The following is a 14,865-nucleotide window of genomic DNA, read 5'->3' as shown; positions in this document are numbered from 1 at the left end:
CTTTTTAAATTATTTTTCAAAAACAAGCATGTTCTTTAAAATTAGTGGAACAAAATATGTGAGAGGATGGGATCAAAAGCACAGATACAGGAAGATCTGTCTTCCCTTGAGATGGAAGAAGACAAGATTGGGGAGACAGAAATTACGAGAGAAAGAGGAGATACTGTGGGTTCGGTTCCAGATCACCACAATCAAGTGAGTGTCGCAATAAAGCAAGTCAAGTGAAGTTTTGGGGTTTCTCTGTGCATAGAAGTGATGTCTACAGTAGACTGTACTCTGTTAAGTGTGCAATAGGATGTTGTCTAAAAACAGTGTATATACTTTAATTTAAAAATACTTTATTGCTGGGGTGCCTGGCTGACTCAGTTGGTAAAGCATGTGTCTCTTGATCTCGGGATTGTAAATTTGAGCCCCATGTTGGGTGTAGAGATTACTTAAAAATAAAATCTTTAACATAAAAATATTGCTGAAAAATCCTAGTCATCATCTGAGCTTTCAGTGAGTTACAACCACAGATCACCACAACCAATATAACAGTGAAAAAGCTTGAAATATTGCTAGAATTACCAAAAGGTGACACAGAGACACAAAGGGAACAAATGCTGTTGGAAAAATGGTACCAATAGACTTGCTTGACACTGGGTTGCCACAAACCTTCAATTGGTAAAACACACAGTGTCTACTAAGTGCAGTAAAACAAAGCACAATAAAATGAAGTATGCTGTTTTCATCATGCATTCAGCAAGTAATCCCTGAGTGTGCCATGTATTTTGTTAGTTACTGGGATGGGACTGATGAGCAGAACAGTGTACTGGCCCTCATGGAATTTATGGTGGGGAGTAGTGAGGAGCTCTGGGGACAGGGGAACAGACATTAATCAGAATAACACAAATATCTATTTGCAAACTGTAAGAGAAAAGTACAGAGAGCCATGTGAGTGTCTGACATGGGGCAGCAGGACCAGGCTGGGGGTGAGGAGATCAGGGGAAGCTTCACTGAAGAAGCCTCGATCTCTAGATTCGTAAGCAGGGTTAGCTTCTTGCCATAAGAGGAATGGTTTGGAATAGCAGATGAAACAGGTTTTCAGAGCTGTCATGGGAAAGGTGATCTGGAGTCAGAAAAGAATAGATACAAAGTGCTGGCAGGTCTCTGGAAGAGCCCAGCTCAGCTGTGGTCAGACAGCCATGGATTTATAGTGAACCCAGTCAGCAGTCTTAACCTGGACGGTCTTCTCCACTTTGAGGCACGGAGATCCTCATAGCTGTGGGAAGAGAGTTTGAGAATGATGTGCGTCAAGTTACCTGTGTGTTCAGAGACATCGAGCCAGATTTTATTGCTTGCCTGTGAGAGATTCTGTGGTTTAACATGATGTCGTTTGTTAGACTTTTGATGATGAAATTGCTTTACCTTGACTCTTTGACCCACGCATAGTTGAAGCAAACCCTAGAAAATTCAACCTTGATGCGACTGAATTGAGTATAAGAAAAACCTTCATCACAAGCACTCGGCAAGTTGTCAGGGTAAGGAATATGAGCTTACTGTGTTATTTGCGCAAGAAATAGCCAAACTGCTTTTCTTAATTGTAAACTAATAGGTCAACTCTGAAACCACTTTTTAGTATGAATTAAATGCCGCTTTCCATCATAATTTCTCTGATTCAAAGAAAGAAATTTGTTTCTAGTATTGTCAGGCTTATTTCTTGGAGCACAATGGAGAGAGTAGATGCCTGGCCCTGGGGAAGTTACTTTAAGGGTGTCCTACTTGGCCATAGCTCTCATTCCTCCAAACCAGTTCTCTTGTTTCCTCTTTATTTCTTGCTCTACTGCGTTTTTGGACAAAAGGAAGAATTACCATTGTAGAAACCATTTGGTTCCTTGATGGATTGGTAATCACTTTGCATTGTGCAGAGTGACTCTTACCAGGTTTGGATAGCGGCCTCTTCCACCATCTGAATTGCTTCTGGAACTTTTGCAACCCGTGTTACTGACATTTCCATATACAACTGCTTGACAGCCTTTCGGGAGCTGTCCAGAGCAAGCGTCCATCAAGAGTGTTAAAAGCTAGTCCAAGTTGAACACATCTTTAGTCTCAAATTACATAGCTAATAATCTATTGTTTAAAAAAAAAAAACCTAAGAGAAAATATCATTTAAGTCAAATCCTGTATCCTTGAGATATGTTTGTGTTTGAAACTATATGGCTAAGCCGTTTGATTAGCATAACTAGATGTAAGAGAACCAGCTGTCTTTAACATATGTACTAGAAAGCAGCTTCCTTGAATAAAAAGACTTGGGATCATACCAGCGCTAACATATGGCTTTTTAAGAGTCATCTTAGGCAGGAACCTTGGTATGTGTTTGCCAAAAACTTTATGTCATGTGATTTCCTTTTGAAATTATTTCAGATGGTAGGTTATCACTGAACTTTAACTATTCTTGTTTCTTCTTTTATTCATTAGTTGCCTTTCTATATACATATATCTAAATTATTTTTAAATAAGGCCATACTTTAATGGGCCTCATATTTTTGAACCTGGGTGCCCCATCTGTATACACTGAGCATTTGAATTAGACACTCTTAATTTCTAGCCGGTTCAGAACACTGTTCTAATAAGGAAGCCTTTTATTCCAATAAGGTAAATCTCCAATTACTTATTTGATACATACGGTTTGCTTTTCTATTTTTTGTAATAGGTTTTCTGAAAGACACTTCTGTAGATGTTAGTATTTAAATGGTGCCTTGCAGTGAAGCATATATCCCTGACCTTAATCATTATATTTGTTCTTTCTGCAAAATAGTACTACTTGTAAGTTTTGCAAATTGAAATTCAGAGGTAAGTATATTGAAAGTTAAGTTAATTGGTGTAACTGGAAGTAGAAACTGAAGTTCATTTTGAAAAGCTTTTTAAAGTGTGTTCTTTGATAGAACTGTTGAAAATCAAGTCCACACTTCATAATGCTGCAGCCCTTCTAGGGTTGAGGTCTAAATCATACTCCACTGTATCATCCAACTGAGTATTGTAGAGTTTTTAGTCATTCTTGTTTTAATTGTGACTCCTTTTTGGAAAGCGGTTACTGTTTGCTAGTTGTAGGTTAACAGTACCTAATTGAGCTTTTGTTGATCTCATTTTAATAAATTCTAATTGAAATCCTTCAGAAGAGAAGGACATAGTAATGAGGCTTACTTGAATTTTTTTTCTTAAAGCACGATGTGTTGATTGAATATTATTGCATTTGGGGGGCGCCTGGGTGGCTCAGTCGGTTAAGCATCTAACTTCAGCTCGGGTCATGATCTCGCGGTTTGTGAGCTCGAGCCCCACGTCAGGCTCTGTGCTGACGGCTCAGAGCATGGAGCCTGCTTCGGATTCTGTGTCTCCTTCTCTTTCTGCCCCTCCCCAACTTGTGCTCTGTGTCTCTCTGTCTATCAAAAATAAATAAATGTAAAAAAAATTTTTTTAATTAAAAAAATATTATTGCATTTGGCTAAGCAGTATTTGCAGGTTTTTTTTTTTAATGTTTATTTATTTATTTTGAGAGAGAGAGAAAGCGAGTGCATGCAAGGGAGGGGCAGAGAGAGAGGGAGAGAGAGAATCCCAACCAGTCTTCTCGCTGACACAGGGTTCCATCCCATGAACCGTGAGATCATGACCTGAGCTGAGATTAAGTAAGAGACACTTACCCTACTGAGTCTCTAGTTAAGCAGTATTTATATACTGAGATCTCCGGGTTCTAGTTGGAGGAGGTAGAGTAGGATCAGAGAGTTAGGAGATTTGGGAAAAGAAACCTACGACCAAGCTCAGGTTTGGGATGTGTATATCACAAGCTTACGTAAAGTCCTCTGTTAACCTGTTATCAGTACGTTTTCGTTTATTTGCTCCAAAAGGAGTACATTTTGATCCACAGCTTTCTCCTTCTTAGGCAGGAGAGTTAGTAACACATTGTACATTTGTGTGTGTGGTTGTTCTGTCTGAAGAATTACATCTTTCCCTCATTTTTCCTTGCAATTCATGTCCACTGGCTTTGCTTTTAGAAGCATCCCTGGTTTCAAGAGTCTTGTTTGTGTGTTTTCCCAAGTGTCTTTGAAGTTTGAACTTAGTTTTTACTAAGTTTTGCTGGCAGTTTTTATTGAAGAGAGCAAAAATATTTTTGTGTGTGTGTAAATAGCCTTTGATATTTTTGAAGTAATCATTTTCACATTTGTGGGGTCACCTACACATCGGAGATCTTGCATGTGAAATCTTTGTGTTGTGGAAGTATGTTCCAGAAGTGACTTTGTCTTAACTTAGTTGTAGAAGGTTTTGAAGTATATGGCAGAGGCACAGGGAATGAACTGTGAGGAGACCTGAGTTCTAGGCTCATTTGTGACCTTAATAAATTTTCATCATGGCAAGTGATTTAGCCTCTCTGGCTCTATGTTTTCTTTAACAGTTAAATGGTCCTCACAGACATTCTCTCTAACTTTCAAAGATGATGAGAACTGTACCCCTTGCGAAAAAAAATCCAACTTGTTCCAACCCAAGAATTGTTTCCATTTCATTGTAAGTCAAGATAGACATGGTTAACCAAAAAGGGGGAGGTGTACAATGTGGACAGAGATGACGTTGGGATGTGTGACCTCTGAGTGCTGAGTACTGGGATGTATGGTGTCCCATTCACTCAGTTTGGAAGACACCATGAAATGGGAACAGGAGCATAAGTAACTAGGACATTTATTGTGTTGTGGGTTTTTTTTGTTTTTTTGACAGACGAACCAAGTTGTATTGGTATTAGCTGCTTCTGGACTGCTGGTTCTAAACTTCATGTGTTAGAAAGAAGATGACTGATTACCTTTTTGCCTGATAGGTTGTTACAGAATGCTTAACAGTGTTCAGTGACTTAGCTTAAAATTCCAAATCCTAATAAGGAGGCTGGTGGCTGATAACTTTTAACGGACGTAGAAACAAATGGCGACTAGAAGTGAAAGCCTGGCTGTTTTACCTGCTGTCGTGGCCACACAGGACACACGCTGCACAGCCATTGGAAGAGTCACTCGCCATCAGGGCTAACGGCCCCTCCACGTATATTTTAGTAAGCAGACACTTTAAAAACCTGGAGCTTTTAAATACATATTTCATTAAAGTAATGCATGTTCATGAAGGAAAATTAGAGAAGTTTATAAGAGGAAAAAATAGAAAAAAGAAATCTAAGCTCCAAATAATGAACACAACCTTTGCTATATTTTTCTCATGGTGATTTTCTTCTCAGTGTATGATAGTTGTATTTTTACAGTTGTGATCATAGTGTTAAGCCATCATAAGCATTTTGTATTTTAATTTTTAAAATTAAAAACAATTCATACTTGCTATTTTTAAAATGCAAATAATTTTGCTGGATGAGAAAGGTAAAAAATGCCCCTCCATTCTGTCATTCCACTCCCTGGAAATAATCACTATTAACAGTTTTACATATTTCCTCTAGTCATTATATGACATTGAAATAGACTCTTAAAACAAAAAAATTTTTTTTAAATGTTTGTTTATTTTTGAGAGAGACAGAGACAAAGTGTGAATGGGGGAGGGGCAGAGAGAGGGAAACAGAATCCCGAGCAGGCTCTAGGCTCTGAGCAAGCTGTCAGCACAGAGCCCAACATGGGGCTCGAACTCATAAACCATAAGATCATGACCCGAGCCGAAGTTGGACACTCAACCAACTGAGCCACCCAGGCACCCCTGAAATAGACTCTTAAAAGAAATGGCACATTAGTCTGAGTTTACTCTAAGTTACTATTCTCTTCTTGGGACATGCTGCTTTTTTCTATTTTTCTTTCCTATTATAAATAGCACTGCAGTGTACATCTTTGCTTTTTTTCTGGTATATATTTTATACTGTTCTTTTTTTAAGATTTTATTTTTAAGAAATCCCCGCACCCACCATGGGGCTCTAACTCACAACCCTCAGATCAAGAGTTGCATGCTCTACTGACTGAGCCAGCCAGGCGCCCCTTTTATATTGTTTTCTTAAAATAAATCCTAATAGTGGAATTGCTAGGTCAAGGCGGTGAATATTTGACACAAATATCAAGGCTCCTGTTACAAAATGTCAAGTTTTTTCAGTTAGTCCAGTTTACTTTCCAGCCATTGTTCCAGAGCAGCAGTTTTTTTTGTTTTTTTGTTTTTTTTACATTTTTGTTGAAGTACAAAAATAGAGAAAAGTGCATGTATCCCAGGTCCACAGCTTGAAGAGTTTGTAAACTGGTGACAGCCATGGAAGCATTCCAGAGCATTCCCAGCACCCCTAGAAGCCTCCTTGTGCGCCTTTACGGTCTTTACTTCCCTGTTCACTGTGCTGACTTCTTTTTTTTTTTTTCTTTTCATTTTTTTAATGTTTATTTTTGACAGACAGAGCACGAGCAGGGGTGGGGGCAGAGAGAGAGGGAGACACAGAATCCGAAGCAGGCTCCAGGCTCTGAGGTGTCAGCACACAGCCTGACGTGGGGCTCAAACTCACAAACTGTGAGATCATGACCCGAGCTGAAGTTGGATACTTAAGGCTCAAACTCACAAACTGTGAGATCATGACCCGAGCTGAAGTTGGATACTTAACCAACTAAGCCGCCCAGGCGCCCCACACTGTCCTGACTTCTAACAGCAAAAACACGTTCTACAGATAAAGTTCAAGGTTTAATTGAACTTCAGTTATTTTTTCCATACATGTTTGGATACATGTTGATATTTTCATTATTTCTTTATGCAAGTAATGTTCACTGTTTTTTTTTAAACTATTATAAAATGTATTAAGTGCATTTTTAAAGCATGTATTATCCCACCAGTGAACATTTAACACCACCCCAGGTGACTCACTCAGGTAAATCTCACACATTTAAGAAACATGGCTTATACCACTGAATTCCCTTTGTTTTAAATAAGCCAATATCTGTATGTTCATGCTGGGTGCTTTTTTTTTTTTTTTTAAACTAAGTATATTTTTCTCAGTTTCTTTGGGTAGCCATTTTTTTTATTTTTTTATTTTATTTATTTATTTATTTTTTTGAGTTTTGTGAACAGCGAAATAGGTAGAGAATTCTAGAATTTCTGGGTCACCTGGACCCTAGACAGAACACCCCTCGGATGTGCTACCTACCCAGTGTCATTTCCAAGGGCTCACATATCCTCTTGTTGAAGGCCCCAACAGAGGGGGTTTGCTCCTTCTGGATGCACCCTTAGATGGGCAGCACTGGGAGGGACATAGTGACAGGTTATAGTAAAATGATCTCTTTACCTTTGCTCTGCTGGATTAATAACATTTTTTTCTACAGAATACCCGAAGTGATCTTCTAAAACATGAACCAGAATACTCCATGGCCATGCTTAAAATACTAATGCTTCTCATTTGCCTTTGCAGAGGGGCCTGCAATCTATGACCCATGAGATCTAAGAACAGTTCTACATTTTTTAAAGTATAGTTAGAAAATGTGCACGCGCGCACACACACACACACACACACACACACACACACACACACACACACACCAGTGTATGATAGGCTGAATATTTAATATTTACTCCTTTACAAACAAAGTTTGCCAGCCCCTGCCTCAGAATAAAATCTAAGCAGCCTGAAGGGCCTGCACGTTTGGCCAACCTTCTCTTCTGTCCCCTAGCCCCAAACATGCAGCTGGCTCCTTGGACCACCCTGGCCTGCTTTCTCAAGAGCCAAAGGCACTGAGCTGTTTCCCACCTCCAGGCTTTTGTATTTGCTATTCCCTTTGCCCAGATTTCCCGGCCTTTAGTTCTTTTTGTGGTTTACTCATTCTTGCCCTTCAGGTCTCGATTCCATTGTCACCCCTATCCTATGCCTCTAGAGTGGCATTCATCACCCACTCAGTTCCAGCCCTGTTTATTCCCCTCCTTCCCAACACAGCAACCATATTGTTGACTTATCTGTGGGATTACTGTTTGCCTTTTCTCCACCATAGTGTCGGCTCCATGTGGGCAGGGACCCGGCCTGTATTGCTCACTGCTGTACGTGGGCACGTATTAGGCTTTAGTGAGCATTTGGTGAGCATAAAAATGGGTGCTGGGAAAGTTGAAACAAGGTGGTTATTATTCAGACTGCCCATAGGAATTAGGAAAACTGTGGCACTGTCTCATCTGCTGTTCACTTGTCATGCGTCTTGGAAAAAGTTTCTGAGCACCTAATACCTCAACATTTGCATCTATAAAATAGCCTACTTGCCAACAGAAAGTTATGAAGTTATTTTGGCAGCATTTATTTTTTTAAAGAAAAATTGTATTACAGCAATCGTACTCAATTCAAATAATTTTAAAGGATATTGGGTTGTGGTTAAATATGATAAGGAAAATGGCTCATATTTAATCGGGTGTTTTACTTCAGAGTAAGTAATGGGTCCATTCATTTTTCTTTACATACAAAATTATTTTTTAATGTTTATTTTTGAGAGACAGACAGAGCTTGAGCCAGGGGAGGGGCAGAGAGAGAGGAACACACAGAATCCAAAGCAGGCTCCAGGCTCTAAGCTGTCAGCACAGACCCTGACACCAGGCCCAAACCCACAAGCAGTGAGATCATGACCTGAGCTGAAGTCGGACACTTACCTGACTGAGCCACCCAAGCATCCCTTTACAAAATTATTTTTGATACTGCTCTGGAAATTCACTCGTGGATTAGAATAGTCTATACTTCACATGAATCCAACCCAGAAATAAAATAAGATAGAATACTAGGAAGTATTCTCTGGTGTTTAATGATAGATATACTTTACCCTAAAGTGCATGATTTTTCACATGTATTCTGTTTGAAGATCTCAGTCCTGGAGCACAGGTTCTGGAGTTTGTGTCCCAGGATTGCCGTTTACTGACCGTGTGACCTTAAGAGAGTATCTCAGCCTTTGTAGATCTCAAACTCCTCACCTGTAAAGCAGAAATAATACCAGCTTCATAGAGTTGTTATGAAAATTCAGTGATAAATGTAAGTGTTTGGTGGTGTTTCTGACCCGTGGTTGGTACTCAGGAAATCCCAGCTCCCTTCCTCTGTCTTCCTCTTTAAATTTAGTATCCAGGTTATGCCCTTTTAAAGGAATGCCAGTCCCACTATTTTATTTCCTTTATTTTTGAGACTTTAAAGAATGCTGTCTTTTTGTTTTAAAAATTTCATAATAATGTATGTGTATTTTGCTAGCATGTAAAATATTAACCATGATTTTGTTTAATCTGAGGGTATTCGTTTGTTTTCTGGTCTTCTCCTTACCTCATTAGGACATGAAGGATCACATGTCACCTTCCTCTGTGCAGGCGTTAGCTGAACGAAAAAACAGACAGGTGAGTAAACATCTGAATACACAACATCAGTCAAAGAAAATAGCATGGTTAGATATTTGTAATTAAAAAATGCTGATGTCTGCGTATTATGTGTTTAAGCAGAGGACATGTACACGCTGAGCCTGGAGTGAGGTCGGCAGGTGTGAGAAAGTCTGGTCAGCTGCCCCTCCGCTCCCTCACACCCTCTGGCTCTCTCGTCTGGGCTCCCATAGCTCCCTCTGCTTATCCTTGTAGCCCCTACCACACGGCATTTCTTCTGGACGTGTCACGCATGCTCCGTGTGCAAGGCTCTGTTAAGTGCTGTAATTGCTCCGTTTCCTGTCTTTTTCTCTGCTGGACCCCATGCTCCTTGAAAGTGAGGAACAGTTTGTGTCACAGGCTGTTTTTAAATCTCTGGCTGCTGTTACATTGCCCATAGAACTTACTAGACATCGAATGAGTGAAATTTTATGTAAAGACACTGGAGGAAACTTAATGTGTGTTAAATTAATGTAACGTATGAATTTAAGTCCTTCGTCGTTTTAAGTATTTATTTTTATTTTATTATTTTTAAAATTTTTTATTTATTTTTGAGAGAGACAGAGTGTGAGTGGGGGAGGGGTGGAGAGAGAGGGAGACACAGAATCTGAAGCAGGCTCCAAACTCTGAGCTGTCAGCACAGAGCCCGACCTGAGCCAAAGTCGGACATTTAACCAACTGAGCCACCCAAGTGCCCCTTAAATATTTTTTTGACATGAGGTCTAGTTTCTATTAGTTATTACAGATACATCATGAAATCTCATTTCAGAAACCAAAGCACAGATAATGACATATCAAAAATAAAAGCTACAAGAGACCAGTCCTTGGATTTTAAGTATCTTTTTAAAGTTAGATGCTTTGTGTAGACATTTCTTTCTGACTGATAAAATAAAATAGTTTTAAAAAATGTACAACAGGGGCACCTGGGTGGCTCAGTCGGTTAAGCGTCAGACCCTGGATTTTGGCTCAAGTCATGATCTCACAATTTGTGAGATCGAGCCCCACGTCTCTGCACTGTCAGCACAGAGATTCTCTTGGGATTCTCTCTCCCTCTCCTTCTGCCCCATCTCCCCGCCCACCCCCTCAAATAAATACTTAATACACACACACACACACACACCAGTCACCTAAAATTTAGATTTAACTTCAGTTCCGTTCAGACTCCATAAAGTTACCAGTAGTCAGTCCATTTAGTAGACTATTAACTCCAGAATCAACTCATCATTTTTAACTAACTGGATATCAGTAAGTCCTTACTTTATACCTGCACGTGTTTGTTGACCCACTTAATTTTGAAAACAAGTATTGTAAGAGCTCAAAGAAAGGGAGGGGGCTCTCCAGATATCACCTAACTTAATTTTCCTGTTTCCTTTCTCGCATTTCATTTTTCAAGTCATTGTTGTGTTTTATTTTCTTCCTGTCTACCTCCCTTCCTCTTAACGGTGCAATGAGGAAAAGCCAGTGACTGACCTGGTCCATCTGGCACTAGCTCATGGGAGAAGCCGAGGGTCTGGCCATAGCTGGCTAGTTTTGAAGTTCCCTTTTTGTCTCCACTTCAGCTCACAGGAGCTGAGTGACCTAAGGTAGTTGTGACAGTGAGATCGGGAACTCTTGGCCTCCATTACCCTGAACTTGAATTGTTTTATTCCCCAGATAGTAGAAGTTGAGCTGACATACACAAACTGTGTAGTTACACATTGCCTTTCCAAGTGTGGACTGGAATTTTGTTTTCAGTGTTGCGTGAAACGTCATAGGGTCACAAATTGTCAAAGAATCGCAGGGCCGGTTTTCTGTACGCACTCAGGCAGGCAGGCCTCGCTGCTTCCTGCCAGATCAGGTGCTGTGCTACCCCGGCTGAGCTGGGACCTCTGGCTCTGGCACCTGCACACAGGCTGGCCCTCCAGTGCCCTGGGCCCTTGCCGTCTCCTTTCCCATTAAAACAGAGTCCTGGAAGTCAGACTGGTGAAATCTAAGCTGCTTCACAGTAAAGCATAGACGACTGTTAACGGTGTGACATATGTCCACCTGAGTGTAGACCATGGATGCGCTAGAAAAATAGCCCTGATTGTGTCACCAGGAGCATACCAGGCTGGTGGAGCCCCCAGTTCTCTGTCGGTAGCCTTATGATGCACTATATGTAGCCTTATTCTGACCTTGAAAAAATTGTCACTAGGCCCCACTGCCCTCCTTAGAGATTCTTAGAGTCTTCAGCTCAGAAGGAGCAGGATCTCTTCAACTTGACAACCCTACAATCAGGGCAGGGCAGGGCCATCTTCAAAAGGCCTCGGGTCTGCTTCCTCCAGAGGCCAGATTGCCAAGGACTGCTGGAGGCTCTCCTGTGCCCTGGTCCCCTTCTTATAATCACCTCAGCACTTAGGCTCTGTCTTTGGAGCTTTGCCAAGCCCAGTCCCCAAAGTGTGGCCCTTTGACCGAATTCAGCTCTGAGCATCAGGTGAAGTGGGCCACGTCAGTCCCGAGGGGCTAGTAAAGGGCTTTTCAGACAGAGAAGCAAGTAATCAGTTAGGCTTTTAACAGTTCCAGAGATAAAAAGTACCCGGTAAGAAGATCTGGCAACCGCACAAGGAGAAAGAATCTTAGCAGCATCTTCTGGCTCTTTATGCAGGACCGGTGTGAGCAGTAACTTTGACCAACTAGTCAGACAGGATTGTGGGGCTCCCAGTCCGAGCCCGCAGCCGAGAATGAGCTTTCCCATTCCTGACAGGCCTTTTCATATAAGGGAGACTTATCCTTTTTCCAGACTTATCCTGTTCTGGCTACAAACTTCCTTGAATTCATATTGGGAAACCTGACCCTGGTGAAGAGCTCTAACTTCAGGCCCAGCACTCGCCTGGGTTACCAGGATCAGGCACTCATTCGTGGCCATATCCGCCTGTGAAGCAACCCCCAGGTCCTATCTGGGAAGCCTGTAGCCCTTTCGTTCAACTGGAAGAGCGCTGGGATTTATGTATGGGTTAAACTGAAGAGACATTGGTGGTTCTTGGGGCTTCTGTGTGTGAGAGGCTGTGACTTAGCTTCTTATCATACTAGGGCGCTCTCCCACCTCCTTCCAAAACAAAACCCCAGAAACTTCCATGGCTCACACTTGAATAAAAAGGATTCTAGATCTGTGGGATTACACTAGAACCTGTGAGTCTCTGGTGAACTTCCCAGGGTAGGAAGAGCTGACCTACAGAGACCGAGTGCTTTTACATTATGTAGTGTGTACAGATGGGCACTTGTTGGTTTGAAGTTGACATTTATTTGCATTTTAATGGGACCAAAGGCCATTTTTGAGTCCCATTGGGAAAGCTTGGAGGCAGCGGGTACCGTACCTTCCCGGCATTCCTGAAATTGTGCCACGCAGGCACCAACCTCCACCACCACACAAAAGGCTGACCCGGTGGAAAATGCACCGTGAGCAGTATGGGAACTCTTTATGTCCCTGCTGTGGAGCATTTATGCAGATAGTAATGGCTTGTTTCCCGCCCCCCCCCCCCCCCAACCTGGCTGCCCCGTCCCGCTCTCACAGGCGCTGCTAGGGGACAGTGGTGGTCAGAACTGGAGTGCCGGAACGACGGAGAAGTACGTGCGCCTCGACCGCGAGCTCCAGTTAGCCAACTCCCATTTCATCGAGGAGCAGCAGGCCCAGCAGCAGGTACCTGAGGGCCTTAGGCTGCGGTGGGAGCCAGGCCCTCCCTCCGTCCCGCTGCCAGCAGGTGGGGGGGGGGGGGGGCGGGGACATGTCTTGCGGCGGCCTGCGACCGCCTGTGCCGTGAACCTCCTTCGGAGCACGACCTTGTCAAGAGATCCAAGCTTGATTAGCTCTCTCAGGAAAAGCAGACCAGACATCCACAACTGACAGACAAGGCCATTGATTGAAAAAAACAAAACACAAAAAACTAGCGACCTCTTTCCCCGCCTCCACTTCTGTACTCCGTTTTTTGTTCATTTCAACAAAGGCACTTTCAGAAAAATTGAGTCCTTGTTTTTTCATTGAAAATCTATTATATGTAAAAATAATTGCTTTGGTGGAGGTTATACAGCAGAAAGAAAGCGAGGTTGGTTATATTCACATTGTTGCTTTTGATATGTAGTTGTATTTTAAAAAGGAAGCTGAGAACAATGTATCTGGGGATTTGAGGGTTTTCTACGCATTGAAACTACTGGTTCTTAAATGCAAAGTTTATGTATACATGTAGGACTGTGTGTTCTCTTTCCATCAGCATCTCTGTTTAACCAGTTGTCTACTTAAATTGCTATTAATCAAGTAGACTTTTTTATATACAAAAAATGAGGAAGGTACAGCACAATTAACAGTAATTATTTATCACTCAGTGGTTGTCCTTGAGACAGCTCACTGCCACAGGGCCGCCTCTGGTTTGTCCTTGAGCAGGAAGGAAAGGACTCGGTGTGCACAGTTTTCCCACATTCAGAGGTTTTCCAGGCTCTCTCTCGTAGTTAGGCTGTGGCAGCCTGTTGTGGATTGAGACCTTGACCCTGGTGTGGGCTTCCTCTTCCCAAATCCCCCCCTGGCTCAGTGGTTACTGCACAGGTGCTCTTGGCCCTGGCCTTTTCCCTCAATGGACTCGAGCCACACGGCATCAGTCCCCCTTGGTGGTTTCAAGGTTTGCTGACTGTTCACACGTTGGATCAGCAGGAGGTATCAGTAGCCTGACAACCCAGCCTTTTGAGCAGTGTGTTCTCAGAGGCGATGGTCTGGTCCTTGGATTTCTGGGCTTTGCTTCTGAATGAGAATTGTCCCAAGTTGGCAAAGACGCGAGCAGCTGCTAGAGTACCGGGACTGGAGCCAGGTAAGATGGATTCTCATTGCTTATTTCCCGTTTCTCTGGCACCAGCTGATCGTGGAGCAGCAGGATGAGCAGTTGGAGCTGGTCTCTGGCAGCATCGGGGTGCTGAAGAACATGTCCCAGCGCATCGGAGGGGAGCTGGAGGAACAGGCAGTGTGAGTATTGGCATGCCCCTCTTACTGCAGGGAAACTGAGGGGCAGAGCCGTGTTCAGAGACCCCTGAAAAGCCTGACAGTTACATGGCCAGTGGAACCAAAAGCTGCTTTACTTACAGCTCTGTCTTCGTTCTGTCTTGCGGACTGACCTCCCCCAAAGAAGCAAATTGATCAGATAAAATTTTCAGCAGGGTCTAGGCAGAGTTATTCTCATGTTAGTTTTACACCTTGCAAAAACAGATCCAGTCTCCTCTGAGCAGATTCTTGGAGTGTTATGATGAATGGGAGCATGAGACAGATCTGGCTTTTGTCACCTCCCTGGGGATTTGGGTCCCGAAGAGGATAGGACATGAGCTGGCTTCACTTTATCACCCCATGACTCTCCTGCTCCATCGAATAAAACTTCTTGCTCTGCATCTTAAACTTTAACATTATGGAAAAAAGTTTATAAGTTTAACCTCAATTAATAAAAAAATCTTCCCTCAAAAGTAAAAAGTGAACACAGAGCAAACAAGAAAAAACAGTTGGGTTTCTTTGTTTTTCCCTCGGGACAGTCTCCTTTTGTGCTT

At 42.3% G+C, this 14,865-nt stretch overlaps 1 protein-coding gene across 3 annotated transcripts in view; it reads left to right on the top strand.

The window, feature by feature from the left end:
* Positions 1 to 14,865, top strand: part of STX6 (syntaxin 6) — a 51,941-nt gene that overhangs the window by 22,743 nt on the left and 14,333 nt on the right. For all 3 annotated transcript variants that reach the window (XR_006705743.1, XR_006705742.1, XM_045452572.1), the window contains exons 3-6: positions 1,426 to 1,520; positions 9,253 to 9,315; positions 12,863 to 12,988; positions 14,190 to 14,296. Coding sequence is in view for 1 of the 3 variants with exons in the window: in XM_045452572.1 (XP_045308528.1) it covers positions 1,426 to 1,520; positions 9,253 to 9,315; positions 12,863 to 12,988; positions 14,190 to 14,296 (391 nt within the window). In the remaining 2 variants the exon portion in view is untranslated. The remainder of the gene's footprint in view (positions 1 to 1,425; positions 1,521 to 9,252; positions 9,316 to 12,862; positions 12,989 to 14,189; positions 14,297 to 14,865) is intronic.

The sequence above is a fragment of the Leopardus geoffroyi genome, chromosome C3 (assembly GCF_018350155.1).
Source record: "Leopardus geoffroyi isolate Oge1 chromosome C3, O.geoffroyi_Oge1_pat1.0, whole genome shotgun sequence".
NCBI classification, from domain to species: domain Eukaryota; kingdom Metazoa; phylum Chordata; class Mammalia; order Carnivora; family Felidae; genus Leopardus; species Leopardus geoffroyi.
Note: the sequence above shows the minus strand (reverse complement) of the source record. Positions and strands in the feature narration are given on the sequence as shown.